Here is a 16093-nt window from a genome sequence, read left to right as displayed (position 1 = left end):
CACACGTGCGTCACTCTGGGAATTGTGGTCCCTCATTAGTTTGTTTAAACTTGGAATTGACAACTTTCAAAACCCCGGAAAACGCTGTTCTTGCCCAGATGTTTTAAAAAGTAAGTAATCTGAGTGAGTCAAACCACACAACGTAAGCACACCAACCAAACGTGAAGTGTATCATATTTCTAACGAGCCTCCATATCAACAGACCAATAAGAGGACCCTCTCATCGAATACCCCGAAGGCACGCATGCCTTCCTCAGCCAGAAACAGACGCCTTTAAACCGGCCGGTGCACAACTACACTGATGCTGCGGTTAATGCGGAGTCATTTCTAATTTCACACATTACAGTAATTCAACACTGCAGCTAACAGCACTGATTATATATTTGCACTGAGATGCTCATCAGATTGCTACAAGTTTTTTTCGCCTTATCATCCCTCATTTTATCAAAAGCTCAAGATGTGATGGGATCAGGTCACTCCTGCTTCAGAGCGAGTCCTGCCGGCGACGGACAGACGCGCGTCACGTTCCTGCGAGAGGACGCGGCCGGTGCGCGCTCCTTGTACCTCACCCTGTGGTCCGAGGATATGCGTCTGGTAACGTGCGAGGTCAACGGGAATCCGCTCGCCACGGAAAGATACCGCACCCTCTGCGACAGAAGCGGCGCCCAGGGTCGAGAGATCACCCAGAGGTTTAACATCAGTGGTGTACTGGCGGCTCCGGATGCTCCCTGCGCGCCCGTCTCCTCCAGTGCGTTTACCAGGCCAGAGGGGAGAACTCGGAGGAAACGCGCCTGGATATTGCCAGGAACGCTGTGGTGCGGCAGGGGAAGCGGAGCGGTCAAATACGAACAGTTGGGTGAGGATGCTGGATTTGATTTTATTACTCTTCCTTTACTTTTTTCCCACATCACTTACAGACTTGTATAGGATTATATCGGTGGCCAGGGAGGGCATGGGAGGAATGGTTAATGGATACAGACATCACAGTGGCACTATGTAGTATGCATTGGCCTACAGCAGCCATAAGGCTCCCTGAAAGAATGTAAGCTACAGACCTACATGGATTTTTTCGCCCCCCACCCCAGCCACCGCCACTCTCTGGCTGTTTGCCCCTAAAACCATCACCCCCTCTTACCTCAGCAGCGGCTAAACCTCCTAGACATATTCTAGATAAATACTAGAATAAGTAAGAATAATAATATAAAAGATAAACTTAAAATTATACTTTTATGACACACCTGATCTTCACTGTGGTGAGTCCAATAATGAAGTTCCCACAAGTGTATTACATAAATATCACTGGAATTTTACATCAGATAAAACACCATAAACAATGATCCATGCACAGACATTTTTGAGTGATATGACTTGTATTAACAAGTTCTGTCGACTTTGATCAAGCTGAGCTGAATATGTATTGATGTCCAATATTATTTGTAATACTGATGTAAAAGATTGCCACAAAGTGTCTCAGGAAGTTAAAAGTTAAATTCACATTCAGCAATTTCTGGGTCACCGTTTCAGAGGTGCAGTTATTGCACAAAATTCAAGAGAAGTGAGAATGAAGGTTAACTTACATCATGAGGAAAGTAATATGGTACATCAAAAAGATGTACCTCAGAAGGTTTTTTTAAATTAAAGATCTTGGTTTTACAACCCATACATTTTTAATTTAGAAGTAACTGTCTTTGAAGCTTTTTGATTTTAAGTCAGGTAAAAGATCACTGCTTGAAACTTTGCTTGAAGCTTTGATGCGTAGAATCCTTTGATAAGTGATTGAATTCAAATCTGGCCCTCGTGCACCCACAGGGATGTTTGAGGATACAGACAGATGCTGCCGTGAGCATGACCACTGCTCGCACATCATCCCTGCTTTCACGGTGAATTACGGAGTCTTCAACCGCAACTTCTACGCCGTCTCACACTGCGACTGTGACCAAAGGTGAGGATCATAACGCACACCCCAGGCATCTCATACTGAGTCGAGATTCTAAGTTTTCACGGCCTCGGGGGAAACTCCTGCAACTAGTAAATCATATCTCCCCCCCCTAACCGACCCCCATAATGCTCTGGCTGTCATGGATGGTCAAGTGAGGACAGGCCTGCTTGAAGGCTGAATTTAAAAGTGTTGGTGCATTTTATACATCACACTTCTCAGTAATGAAAGTATGCCCTTCTCTGGAATGCGTACCATATTATTTTGTCACTGTGCCAATAAATGTAAAGCAATTTACGTAGATGAACCTGGGGCCATATGATATTACCATTCATTCAGGAGTAATAAATACATCACTGCAATCAGCCCTGCAGGTAAACTTTTGATGTCAAGCGTGAACACGTTCCTCACTATTTTTGGGGTTGCTGGGCATTCCTTTCCTCCTTCACAATACATTATTTAAACCCACAGAGATGCCTGTTTTCCTCTCACTTCACATCAAGTGCTGACAGGTGCACATGTTTTACGTTTGTTCATCCATAAGTAGATGATGCACTCTGTGGAATCACCTCCCGGCTAAAATGCTATCTAGTATTATAAACTGTTTAGACTAAGAGATATAGACAAAATGACTCAGTATCTGTGGATATTTACCCACCCTGTGTGTGTGTTTATGTCTGCCCTCTCACCAGGTTTCGACAGTGTCTTCTCGAAGTGAATGACACCATTTCCAGCATGGTGGGCTACAGCTTTTTCAACATCTTGCAGATTCCCTGCTTTGAGCTCAAACGGCAGAGGCAATGCACCGAGATGTACTGGTGGGGAATGTAAGTGAAACCCTGGCTGGTTTGTTAAATGAAGCTTTATAACTGCATATTATAAGACACTTGTTTGGTGGTTACATGGGAAGCTAGAACAGCAGATGCACCTCTGCAGCTTGTAGTAACATGCCTGATAATTTGCCAAACCTCATAAAATCATGAAGGGCACTGTGCCACACCTCTGCTCTGTTTCCACAACTTTATCTATCAGGGTACTTACAAGTGGTCTTACAAATAAGAGATAATTAATGGTTAACCTACTATAACTATATGTTATCAACTATAATGTTATTACATTGACAAACTATACGAAAATAATTATGATTTAAGATTTGTGTGTGTTTATCTTCTCTTATTAAATTAATATGTAAGAAACTGGGGTTATGGTTATATCTAAGTTGGGTCTATATATGTTACGGTTAGTGTCTATGTAAGTAGAAAACACAGAATATATGATTTTTGAAAAAGGTTCTTTTTTTCCATGGCTTGGTTTGTTTTCTCCATACAGGTGCAAAGTAGCCAAAGAGGCTCCATATGCCATCTTCCAAACCCCCCTACCATACACTAACTCTAATGTTACTAGCAAATATGGAGACAACACAGACAGCAACAAGTTAACAAGCAGTGAGGGGCATCATGTGACCAAAAGACCCACAATCAGCCCACTCAGAAAGTCACCCAAAAGTGAACGTAGATGTGGCTCCAGAGACCCACCCAGAGGAGACACTTTCTTCCGCAAAAGGACGAAGGGAAAAAGATGTAAAACACACAAGAAACTGTCTACAGTCGCACCCTCCCTAATGCCCCCGGTATCAAGTGTACACAGCACTACTCCTCAGATGAACACGGGTCGTTTAAAAGCTTCTAAAAGTAGAGCAATGAAGTCAAATAAAAAAGGAATTGGAAAAAAGAAGAGCACCAGAAGGGGTCTGTCGCCTAACCCAACACAGAGAAGCCAAATTCCACCACAGGTGCCCGCGAACTCTTATCTACAAGCATTATCTACAGCACAAAGCTCTTCACCTTTGACGCAGAGGAAAAAACCTCAATCAAATCTAGCGACAGCCATCACTGCGATGACCAAAACCATAAAAAGTCACAATAAAGTTCCAAAGAGAAGTCGCTGTTGTGGATCCAGGATGCCTGTGAAGGGTGACGCTTTTTGGACACACTGTAAAAGTTGTCTGGAGCAAGAAACAATGTCTCACATGACAACTGTTACAGCCGCAGCAACTACAAATAGACCATCAATCAAAGTGACAAAGGGGCGGCTCAAAAAGACAACAAAAACATCCAAACAGGACACTTTGAAAATACTTGGGAATACAGCTACATTTGCAACGCCCATCGCAGTAAAAATAAAGACAACAGCCTCTCTTCATAAGGATGCCAAGCCACAGAAGCGGACTGACTCGCATCTACTAGAGAATGATACAAACCAGGAGCCCAGGGGTAATACCATAGCTCAAAGTACCCATGCAGACGGAGGCTCCAAACAAAATAAGGCATTGCATAATATGACAGGTGAGCACATGCCGTGCAGCTCCCATCACTTCTGGGGCCTTTTGCAGCATAAGAGGCTCCTGTTCACAACACCAGGCACATTACGAGTACTTACACCAGAGACAGCTGAGTCAACAAGTAATGAAGTGCACTAATGCTAAAGACATCAATGCCTCTCTTCAGTGTAACTTATCTAAATTGAATGTTGACCACATATTAAGCACTCAGTTCCAGTAAAATCAGTTATCATCTGTTACACTGTATGGTAATATTTTAAGCTGACGACTTGAATTTTGCATTTAATGACAAATTGTAACACTTATATTAAAAACATTTTATAAGTGAGCAAACAAGTTTTAAATTTATGATAGAAAAAGAAATCCAGTGTGAGTAATGCTGCTGTTATAGAAAGGTGGTAATAAGGGCCCACAGCTTGGAGGAGTACACACAAATTCCAGTGGGATTATTGTATTTAAAAAGTTGGCTCAGGGTATTATGTTTTTAAGAAGCCAGAGCTACCGTGCCCCCTACAGGTGGGACAGAATGTTAATTTTCACCACTGATGATAGTGTACCAAAAAATTCTGAAAATAAAATAAGTGTGTTAAGCTTTAGTGGAGCATAGCAACATGAGCAGGCAACTGTTGCTTAGTAATTAAAGAAATATGGGCACACTTAGAGGACTTTGCGTCATAACCTGTGTTTTTTTTTTTTTTTTTTTTTTTTTTTTTTTTTACTCCTGCAGATAACCAGCTCCTGTGTGGAGGCCTCAAACATTTAGATGAATGTAAATACCAAATCCCTCCTTTGGAGAAGAAGTATAATCTGCACAACATGGAGTCAAAAACTGCCTACCACTGCAACTGCACCAGCCGGTAACATAACAGCATTTTACATTTTTTGTTAGTTTATTTCTCCATATTTGTATATATTAACTTATGCAACCATGCAAGAGTCTCAGAGATGAAAAATATATTTTCCCCCTGAATTTATAATCACTGAAATATGTATGCCAGGAGCCTGTTTCTCAAAGGAGAATAGCTGGATGTCTGCAGAATCGTTTTCTTCAGTCCATGTTTTAGACTTAACAGGGCTCTGAAGATTACTTAGCCAAACTGTTCTTACAACTCTGTAATCCTATTTCATCAGACAGGCCCCTGTTCTACTGCTGTGTTTATAGCTGCAGATCAGCTCTAGATATTTAAATTTAAATATAATTATATAATAATAAATATAATTTAAATGAATAACAACATTTCTTGACATTGTCAGAACATTGAAAGAAAAATCCATCTTCAGAGCCTGTGTTTTTTTGTGTGCTTTAGCCATAATATTAATAGCTCAGCATAAGCTTACTCTCACCCTTGGAAGCAACATAGTTCATTGACGCCAAGGAAATTAAAGCCATACACAGCTTTTGAACCAGACAAAATTAAAAGTTATTACCCCAGTAATCCATTGTTACTGTATTTTGCATTCCTGAGACACTTCCAGGTTCTACCTGCAGATTGCAGTGAAACCAGGGCAACTGTGAGCAAAATGAAAAGTCACGTAGAAGGTCTTTGATTTAGTTTTTGTTGAAAGAACATGGAACCTTTGGAAATAACTGTAAATCTGTTTCAAGCACAGTGTCTACATTCTGTACAATGATGGGGGTTCGCCAAAACTGTGACAACAGGACTGTTTTTATGAAATGACTGAATTTTTGTTTAATAACAAGATTTAGTAGTTGTCCAGTTGCACCTATCAAAAGACTTCTTACACAGCAAACACTGCAGCAGGTCTCAGCAGGAGAACTGCTGCAGGTGGAGCAAATACTGTTAATGGTGGCTGCATTCCATTTAGGTTAACAAGTTTCAGGGTTTTGGTATAGACCTGTTTTACAGCCTACATTTTGTTACAGGTATAACTAATAACATTAACGATGGCTCAGTTGTGTTCAGGTGTCCCTTTAAGCTATGACACAGTGACACAGCTAAATGGAATTCAGCTGTCTGTTATTTTATTATTTGCACTTTTCCTGCTGTCTCTCCTGAAAAAGGCCAACAGTTCATACAGACTCAGTGCCACGCTTATCTGAACAGAGGCATCATTATTGTTATTGTCATCAGATGGAAAAATCATTTTGGTAGTGATAGCAGGTTACAATCCTGTGATTTAAAGCTTAGTTATTTACATTTGACGGATTTGATTTGATAAATTATGCCTCCAGCCATTGTATGTAACACTCACTCTTCAGGCTATAGCAACGCATCAATGGTAGGACTATTATTCCTCATTCCTATTTACAGTGTGTTATAAACAATGAGGAAGGCCTGCCCCCACAGGCAGCTTTCTCTTTCTTTGTCTCTCTCTGAGTCACGCACAAATGCATATCCTGCTATATTGTTACATCCCTGCCTTGTTTCTTTCTTTATTTCTGTGTGTGAGGTCAAAAACCTCTGTTTGTCTTTTTGTCAATTTTACAGCTTGGCTGGTCAGATCAAAAGCTTCAAGAAACCCAGTATTCTCTCCACACTACTGATGGATTTTGTCTCCCAATACTGCTTTAAACTGCCGATGGAGAAAAAATGCCAGCGCAGGAAAAGGTTTTAAGCTCTGATATGCTTATCATATAGCATTTGGTTTTGGTTACAGAAACACCAGTCTCCAGTCTAATGTATAACTCATTTTGCCTCTATATAAAAGATTATTAGGTTGGGTTCTGTTTCTGATATTTGTATATGTTTCCTCTCTAGCTGTTCTGGAGGCTTCATTAAAGCCTCTGACCTACTTCGAGCACTTAAGAAGATAGAGGAAAAAGACAGTGCTGGGGTGCAAAATTCAGGCAGTGACAGAAGAAGAGGGAATCCTGTTCGTCTTTATAAGCGATGCCTAAGGCTGGAGAGAGAAGCTGATGTTATGGCACAGCTCACATGATTACAGACTAAGCTGCTATGTGCAGCAACAATGACTTTTACAAGCTTTGAATTTCATGCAGCATTTTCTGTTTCTCTGTAAAATGGTAGTATGAGGAAAACAGTCACAGACTCAAACCCATCAATGCAGTAATATTTTTGTAAGTATGCCATGGATGTAAATTAAAGGTATTTATAAAGAACTGTAATACAAAACTGCAAACCATCCAGGTGTGCTTTGAAAGTGTAATACACTGATTTTTTTTTCTTGTGTGAAAATTATGTGTCAAGGGCATTTTTGCAGACATATTCTGTTATCTGCACTGCATATTGATTTAGTAAGGAAACATACACTACACTGCTTAACAAAACAACCCACAACCTTACAGTAATCATAATCCTAAATGAGAAAAGTTCAACAACAAATTCTTGCTTTACCTTTCAACTTGTTACACAGTAGAGCAGTGTTATCCATCCCTACCTCTCATAATATATAATACAAAAATAAATATCTTATAACGTTTATATAACATCCCTGATCCAAAAACTTTTTGAGAGGACTACAACCTGTTCAGTGTGCATACCATCTGCCTTTTCATTCCATAAACTTCAGTGTCTTACATTGTATTGCATCAGTAGTTATTTTTTTAGATATATTATTTGGAAAATAAGAGAGATATAAAATGGCTATATCAGATATCTGGAACTTATTCAAAGATCCATTTCAATTCAACTAGACAATCCTCACGCTCAAACACACCATCACCAGGATCAGTTTTCAGGATGTAGGGGTACAGATTTTATGGAATACTTTGTGGGTTCCATAAAAATATTATAATGTGTTGTTTAAAAATGTAAACATGTTCTTTGCTTTATTTACCTGCTTTTATGACCTTTTTATATTTATGTTACATAAATATGTTTATATTTATGTGATTATAATGGCAAAGTAGAGAATTGTGAGTGTGTGAGAAATGTTAAAAGAGGATACATTAAATCACACATATGTAAATGTCAATGATGACAGCTTAATGCAAGACTTCTTTTCATTGTGGTCAGACAGTCTTAGTCTGGGTGTAATATACAGTAAAGATAGCAAAGATGCAGGCAACTTAACAACCGTGAAGTTTGTTATAGAATTGTACAACATACCCTCTGAACTACATGATAATTTAACCTGTCACTTCTAATTATTTATGCAGTGATAAGTTGTTGTGTTAGACACCAGAATGAACTCATGAATTTTTGACAGCTTTTATCCTGGCCCGCGGTGCATGCTGGGAGCAGCTAGTTGGCCTTGGAAACATGGCGTCGCACTGACAGCTGGGAGACTTTCATTATCTTCTCCAGCCACTGATACAGCGGCTGGGCCGACAGCGGAGCCGTCTGCCTCCAGGTTTTAACTGTGAAATGTGCTCACAGCAGGTGCAGTCTTCGTCTTGAAAAGGCTGTCGTTTTAACGGTGCGGTGCGATAACGGATTTAGTACGGGTGTCACGCCCACTCTGGTCGGTAACGTTATAACGATACCGTACGGTAAGTTAGCCTCGCTTCCAGCTAACCGAGCCAGACAGCTAGCAGCCGCTGTTAGCACGACACGAGCACCGATGCTATGTGAAGAGCACCTGCCGCTGTTGCCTGCTCTCTGCCCGGCTGTCGTCTGTTAGCTTGCACCCTTAGCAGTACGGTCTGCTCCGTCTAACACCATCGTCAGATAACACGGAGACGGTAACGGCTGTTATGTTATTGTAGCTCGCTAGCAGGCTAGCTAGGGCGTTTCTGTCACTCTTGTCACTGAATTTTTAATGTTCGACCCCTTTGGCATCACTGTCGGAGGAGAGAGCGATGGGCTCCGGGGCTGTGGATTCGTCCCAGTGGCTTTCGGTGAAGGAGGAAACAATTTTCCTTCACGACGGACTCATTCGAGTCACAGATCTGGCCGAACTGCCCAGTGAAATTGGAGTGTCGGAGCAGGGGGACACCGAGCAAGAGGTGGGTGAGAGCCATCTCTCGCGTACACACTCACACAGACAAAGGTTTATATATAGAAACACACGCAGATCGCAGTGATCATGGTATCTTTGTGTGTCTTTTAATGTACAAATGTGTTTTCACTGTCTGCTGCAACACACCCTCAGAGATAACGGTAGCGCTAACGTTTGCAAGTTTCCTGCCCTGCTTGTTATTGACCCACTGTCAAGCACCTCACTGATGACACCTCACTTCCGGGAATTTCCTTCAAAATATGAGTCATGCAACTGGATGGGCCGTTATCTAATTACACATGCAGTGATGTGTAACGTTTCATGTCTGTAAGTTTGTATGGTCACTCATAGTTTCAGCTTTTGGCACGTTCAAGTGACGTTATGTTTTATTTGCAATTTAATATATTATTCAAATGACCCTGTTTGCATATGAGGTGGCACATACTCTTGCATGCTGTCTCTCCACCTCAGGTGTCAAGTTGCATAGCTTCAACTTAAATAGTAGTGCCAGAGCAGCACCTTCTCTGTGCAAGCCTATCCTCAAATTGCATCAGACTGTAAACATTCTTTTAGTGCATAAATAGCAGCATGCAGACCAGTATTTTATGGAACTATGCATAGGCTTACGTAGCTATTAATCCACAGACGTGATAAGTGAAGATGACATAGCTCTCGTGGTTTATGAGTTGTGGAACCAGAGTGACACCACTTAATGACACCCTTAATGCTTTACAATCACTGTCAAGTGTAGTATACTCAACAGATACCAACCCTCCCTCATGGCCTGTATTTTGTTCTCTAAACACAAAGAGGCAACAATATGTCCAGAGCTGGGTGTTAAATAATGTGTATAGACTGTACTAGTTTTTTGTTTACAGTACCTTCTAATAGTTGTGCAGCCAGCCATTTTCACACATATACTCTGCTGTTACATTTCTATGGTAGCCCCTTTGAATTAGCTTGTTAACCCTAATTTGAGTTTTGTGCATGACACAAATTATTCAAACTTTAGTGTTTAGATTTAATGTGTGAAAAATATTTTTTATCTGGAATATAGGCCCTTATTTTGAAGGCAAAATCTTTAAACCGGAAGTGTGCATGTTGTCAGATTGTGGATGCTTTACATTGATGCTGATAGAAACTTCGAGCTATCAATGTATATTTACATCCTCGATATTTCGGTCCGCTGCCATTTAAAAAAGCCAGAGCTAGTAGTATCCATCAGTCTGTAGAGTACATTTGCCGCAGTACTCATGTGACATGTTCATGAGCTCATGTTTTACGTCTGGTTGGTGGTAGATGATGATGAATATTAGACTGTGACTCACAGTGATGTTTACCCACTTAAACCAATTTAGCCATGATATGGTAGTGCCTTTATCTAACTTGCCATTAACACTAATATTTTAACCGTTTTTTTATGAAATAACATATATATTGGAGAAATAATATGTAGCATAACACACTGTGAATAGAATCTGAAGCATCTGACTTTAACTTTTTAAGAGTTCACGCCTGCAATCAACCATTCCCAATTCAAGTTTTTGCATCTAGTGAATTTTAATAAAAGGATATGCGTGCAGATACGTGGCTTTCATTCATATACACAAGTTATTATTTAGAGAACATTTTTATTTGGTCAACGTATAGCAACCCCCCAAAAAGCTTAGCTTAAAATCCTGAAGAAATTCATATTAATGTGCTTATATTTCAATATCTTGGTTTTGTTTTTCTGTTTTTGAGTATGTTATAACAGTGGTCCAGCTTGTAGCTATATGATGGGAGAAGTGGCGTGTTGGTACAGTTCCACACTTCATACACACATACACATTCTATATAATGTTTTTTTTTTTTTTTTTTTTTTAAACACAGGAACTATGTTGATTTTTGTGCTCATCAGCTGACACCTCCTGCTTGATTTAGTTTTTACAGTGTTTTGCTTTCACAACATAACCTCCTTTGTTCTAACCTCTAGTTGATACTATAAATGACCAGTTTTGTCTGTTGTCTTTCTCCACAATATCACATTATATTCACTATTATATTAGTGCCATAATCAGTAATCTATTTTGTACCAGTGTTAGAAACACAACAGCTGCAGATGGCCCCTTTTACTGTTCAGCCGTCAGCCACATGCTGTGTATTTTGGCTGATGTAAGTGCATATGTTCCATTGGCACTCTGACAGATGTCAAACCATTGGTTCATTAATGAATGTTTGTGAGCAGGTTTAAGCTTCACCCCTCAACCTTTGCTTTGCCAGTTTGTTAAGCTCAACAACAGACCTGCAGTGACCAACACAGCTTCTGAAATTGTGCTCTTTGTTGAAGCTGCTCTAGATCAAGAAACACTGTGGACATGCTGGCAAAAGTTACACTGGTCTAATTTTTGCCCTTGTACCCTTGTAAGCATTGTTACAGTGCCAACCACAGTGACCTACAACAAGGCTCATAAAATTGTTATGACATTGGCCATATATTTACATAAATACATATTTTATGTAATCAGATTCTGCAACTTCAATTCATACAATGAAATAATAGCATACAGCAATGACTATAAAGTATGTTTACATTAACCCCATGACAATGTCTCAGGAAACCCAAAGATCATAAAATAACAACAGCAACATGTATGTGGGTGAGACCTATAAGAGCTAAATCAAGCTTTTTGGAAATGGGGTGGTCTAAATAGAGGTAGAGTAGCTATGTCTGCTGGTGTCACACCTCTGTGTAGTAGTAGCTCATACCATAAAAATATCCTTGTATCGTGTGTTCTTAGCTTTCAGTCTGTCTTCTTGTTCTAGGTTATATTCTGATTTTCTAAATTTCTGCCCTTCTCTGTGTCCACCTATAAGACTGACTGGGTCATTCAGTGCTGTTTTCGTAGGTGTTGTGATGCTGACTATTTTTATCCACTTGCAGCAGTGTTTTGCAGAGCAAGGTGGAGAAGGCCTAGCATCCAGTTAAGGAGTGTTACTGTAACATTAGTAGCATTTCTGAAATTGAATCAATACAAATTGTGCCTGCTAAATGGTATAATGGATTTTTTTTCCTAGCCCATGATTCGTGGGCCACAGAGTGTAATCAATATCTGAAATGCTGCCTAAGTGCACATGAAGCACATTGTTTCACTTGTGATAGGCTATCCCAAATGTGCTTTGCTATCTCTGATCATTATTTCATAGTCCACAGAACTGTAGACACAAGGGTTTATCCTGTGGAAATGATTCATAGATATGCTAGTGAAATTCTTTGAGTTCCACTAATAAATCACAGGCATGTTAGAAATAATTTGCTTAGTTTTAAACTAAAATCTGCATAGTGGCCTATATAGTGTAAACTATCTTGTGGACAAACTGGTAGTTTTTGACTCTTCTCAAGATAGACCAGCCCTACCTGTTTTTTTCTTTTGTTTGTTTGTTTGTTTTATTTTGTTTGTTTAACAGCACAAGTTTAAAGAAGAAAAAAAATATTCTCCTAAGTAGAACAGTGATTTCTCTAACAACCCCAGTTTCAAATCCATGTCACTACTACTACTATTTAAATTATCTACTGCTGTCGTCATCTTCTTCTGTAATTGAATTCATATTTTCTGAACGAACATTACCTTTGACATCAAAATTTGATTTGTCTGTAGCCAGACCAGGTCATTAAATACAGTGTTTTCCATCTGTCTTTTTCTTTTATAAATTGTTACAGTCATAACTACTGTTAATGTAATCTTTTTTTCTTTTTCTTCCCTGCTCTCCACCCCTGTCCTTCACTCCAGATTCTAACTTTTGAGACAAAGAACCCGGTAGAGCTAGCTGAGCGTCTGCGCGCTGTCTGTGGCAATCAGAGCAATGCATACGCACGACTGCTGGAGTACCGGCTCAATGCTCTGCGTGGCCTGTGGGGGGCACAGCGGCAGTTGGCCCTGGAGGAGCAGCAGGAGCGAGAGGGAACTGGAGGGGCTGATGAGGAGACCTTGGCCTTGCTCAAAAGACAAGGTCTGCTCCAGCAACCCGAGCAGGCGCCCTTCACTTCCCGTGTCGGTCTGCTGCTGGTCTTTCCCCTTTTGCAGTCCCAGACTCGCAGTGACCCAGCGCTCTGCGGTGTCACAGCAGAGGTACTGCTGGCCTGCCTCCGGGACTGCCAGCCGCTCAGCCTCAGCAAAGAGCCCGCCGACTGCCTCAATGGCCTGGAGGGGCTACTCTGCTCCTGGCTGGAAGATGGTACCCAGGAGTCAGGCCAACCGCAGGGGCAAGCTCAGATGCAGATCCTCCACACACACAGACAGAGGGAAAACGCTGCTGCTGCACTTGTGGCACTTGCCTGTGCTAGGTGAGACTATACATTCTCTCCTTGCTGTCCGACCATCACAGATCTCTCTGTTGGCTCCTGTAGACAGTGTACTGAATCAATGATATTCAGTAAAGGATTATTAGATTAGCTAAACTCTTTACAGAAGGTAACAAAGTAACAAGAACTCATAGTCAAAGTCAAAACAGTCCAAATGATATTTGATTATGTGATTAAATGTGATTTAAAAAGTATCTTAATGAAAACACTACTGAGTTACTTCATCAGTAAATCTACAAGTGACAGTTACTCCTGGCAGCCAGTGTTCAAATAAGCACATAGTGACAAAACTGACTTGTTTCTTTTCCTCTCTTTGCAGTGTACATACAGCATAAATGATCATGCCTGAATCAGTGCTAAAAACAGCCCATAACACACTGTAGCAGTCTCGCTTGGGTGTTTACACGATCACATAGAAAGAAGTAGCTGGACATTTGTTGATTGATATTTGTATATATTCCTTTCTTAAACTTGTATAATCAGACTTTCCTGCTGTCAGCTCAGCATCAGCATTGTGCTCTGATGTTCTGACCTCACACTAATGTTTACAACCAAAGTTTGCTGTAGTCTCAACTACTGTGGCTACAGCCACTGTTTGTGAAATCCACAGGGCCGCAGCAGAGGGCCCTTGTGGAGAGACGGGGCCCTACACGCAGTGTGGAAGAGGTGACGATATGTGACCTGTGTTTTGCTCTCAAGCAAAAATCTATAGCAAAATAATTTAAACTCTTAAGTCAAATATAATTAGCTTTGTGTCTCTCTGTTTGTCACCTCACAAACGAGCAGAACGTGTGTGTTTTTTTGTGTCTGAACTCTGGCTTCTGTTGGTGACAACTGATCTTGACTTGTCAAAACCAGAACTCTCCACTCTTTGTTCAGCCTCTGTTGAGGCTGAGAGCTCTTTGTTGTGGGGAACCATCCAGCCCTGGTGCCTTTTCACCAACAGTGGGAGCTAATTAAAGAGCTATCAGCTTTACTCCCCCTCACCTCTGCTGGGCTCGGTTGGTAAATTTATTGTGTTAAAGGGTTAAATAAGCAAATAGACTGCATAGCCATGTGCTTTGATATCAGCTGTTGATAAGATGTTTACATAGCGAGGTGTGGAGGGGGACACCGACACAAGGCTGACTCATTTTTATCGTCTGTTGCCTGTGGAACATTTAAACACTGAATCAAACATACATGCCTGTACAGCACATGGCAGGATGTCCCTGGCTGGCCCCTGCCTCCCAGTGTCATTGCAAAATGTTTGTTAAATACAAGTCAGAATTCGGTTTTTAGGCCCCTTAGCGCCACACACGTATGATGGTTGACTGTAAAAATATGTTATTACCACAGACAGTTAACTCAATATCACTATCTATCCTTCCTTTTTGTATTGATGCCCTGTTAAAGCTGTTTTCCAACGCTACAGAGACAATCCTCAGAGAATGCCACAATATCAGTTCAGTAGCTCTCTTTGCATAGGTCGTCTCCCTGAATGTAGAATTACTTGAATGTATTCAGTTAATAGTTAGGTCTTGGATTTAGAGAAGCAGTAAATGAACACTGCATAAACTTAAGTAGGTTGCTCATTACACCCTTCAGAGAGTCGCAGTGTAAAATAATCTCTCTTGTGTTCTAATGGAAAAAAATCTTTTATTCAGATTCAAAAAAAGATTGCATTGTAATTCCCAGCACATTACATCAGATCCCCTCCTTAATTCAAGCCGAGCATTATTCCACTTACAGTTCCAGAAATACTTAACAATGAGCTTTCACTTGTGTTTCATGCTGAGACCTCCTGACTAATCTGCCAAACTATTTTCCAGGGGATCTCTGAAGACCTTCATCCACACAGTTCACCTGCTGCAGAAACAAACCGATCTAGGCCAGCTCCCTGTGTCAGATGTGCTGTACAGGTGAGGGCATTGCTTTGCTTCATCTGAAAGGTAATTATTAGTGACAGCTCCCAACTCGTTACCACTCTGTATCTCTCCTGCTTCAGACTTTTGCTACTGGAAGGAGGCCCAGGCTCTCCATCCTGTCTCCTGGGGGGCAAACACAGTGTGTCCTGGGGTTTTGAGGACATGCTGCCCACACCTGATAATTCTGCTGGAGGAGCAGAGAGTAAAGGTAAAAACCCTTCTAGAATTGTATGTGTGATCAGCCTCTGCATTTGTGAAACCAAAAAATATGAATACTAGGTCACAGTAGATGCGCTCATTTGGTTGTGATAAATTATATCTTGTACACATCTCGTTTTCTGGCTTGTGGGTTGTGCAGAGGATTGTGCTTGTTGTACTTGCCATCATTAGACTGCCCTTCATTCTGCTTTATTTATTCACCATTAGATTATTTATAATCCCCTTTGTCAGAAATGCACAAAGTGTCTGAAATCCCAGTGAGACTAAAGGGTGGAGAGCACATTGTCTCACGTAAGGCTTTGGCCTCATTTTACTGTATAAGCATACCCACCGTGAAGACATTTGGGCTTAAGGTGAAACAAAAGACCGAAATTGTAACTGTGAGAGTTTTAGGGGATAAAGCAGAGCAGGTGGGGGGAGTGATGTCTCACTATCCAGCAATCGATCAGCTGACCTTGTAGACTGATGGAAGCTGATCAGGGCCC

The 16093-nt window shown here is 40.9% G+C and overlaps 2 protein-coding genes across 3 annotated transcripts in view; both read left to right on the top strand.

Moving 5' to 3' along the window:
* Positions 1-292: 292 nt before the first annotated feature.
* LOC108878019 (group 3 secretory phospholipase A2) lies at positions 293-8158 on the top strand. Its single transcript, XM_018668311.2, has 7 exons — positions 293-856; positions 1810-1942; positions 2629-2763; positions 3266-4281; positions 5005-5134; positions 6728-6847; positions 6998-8158. The coding sequence occupies exons 1-7, from the start codon at positions 394-396 to the stop codon at positions 7176-7178; spliced, it is 2178 nt and encodes a 725-aa protein (XP_018523827.1). The 5' UTR covers positions 293-393; the 3' UTR covers positions 7179-8158.
* A 248-nt stretch (positions 8159-8406) lies between these two features.
* The window catches only part of LOC108878435 (probable E3 ubiquitin-protein ligase HECTD4), a 37158-nt gene continuing 29471 nt past the window's right edge, over positions 8407-16093 (top strand). For both annotated transcript variants that reach the window (XM_018669137.2, XM_018669136.2), the window contains exons 1-4: positions 8407-9147; positions 12911-13464; positions 15294-15383; positions 15470-15597. In XM_018669137.2, the coding sequence (XP_018524653.1) occupies positions 9001-9147; positions 12911-13464; positions 15294-15383; positions 15470-15597 (919 nt within the window). In that variant the 5' untranslated portion in view covers positions 8407-9000. The remainder of the gene's footprint in view (positions 9148-12910; positions 13465-15293; positions 15384-15469; positions 15598-16093) is intronic.

The sequence above is a fragment of the Lates calcarifer genome, linkage group LG13 (genome assembly GCF_001640805.2).
Source record: "Lates calcarifer isolate ASB-BC8 linkage group LG13, TLL_Latcal_v3, whole genome shotgun sequence".
NCBI lineage: Eukaryota > Metazoa > Chordata > Actinopteri > Centropomidae > Lates > Lates calcarifer.
Note: the sequence above shows the minus strand (reverse complement) of the source record. Positions and strands in the feature narration are given on the sequence as shown.

Bases quoted from the DNA above. Each gene is read 5' to 3' on its own strand.
- LOC108878019 (XM_018668311.2), top strand. From the start codon at position 394: ATGCTCATCAGATTGCTACAAGTTTTTTTCGCCTTATCATCCCTCATT. The intron at 857-1,809 runs GTGAGGATGCTG...GTGCACCCACAG, and splicing joins GGTCAAATACGAACAGTTGG to GGATGTTTGAGGATACAGAC. The intron at 2,764-3,265 runs GTAAGTGAAACC...TTCTCCATACAG, and splicing joins GAGATGTACTGGTGGGGAAT to GTGCAAAGTAGCCAAAGAGG.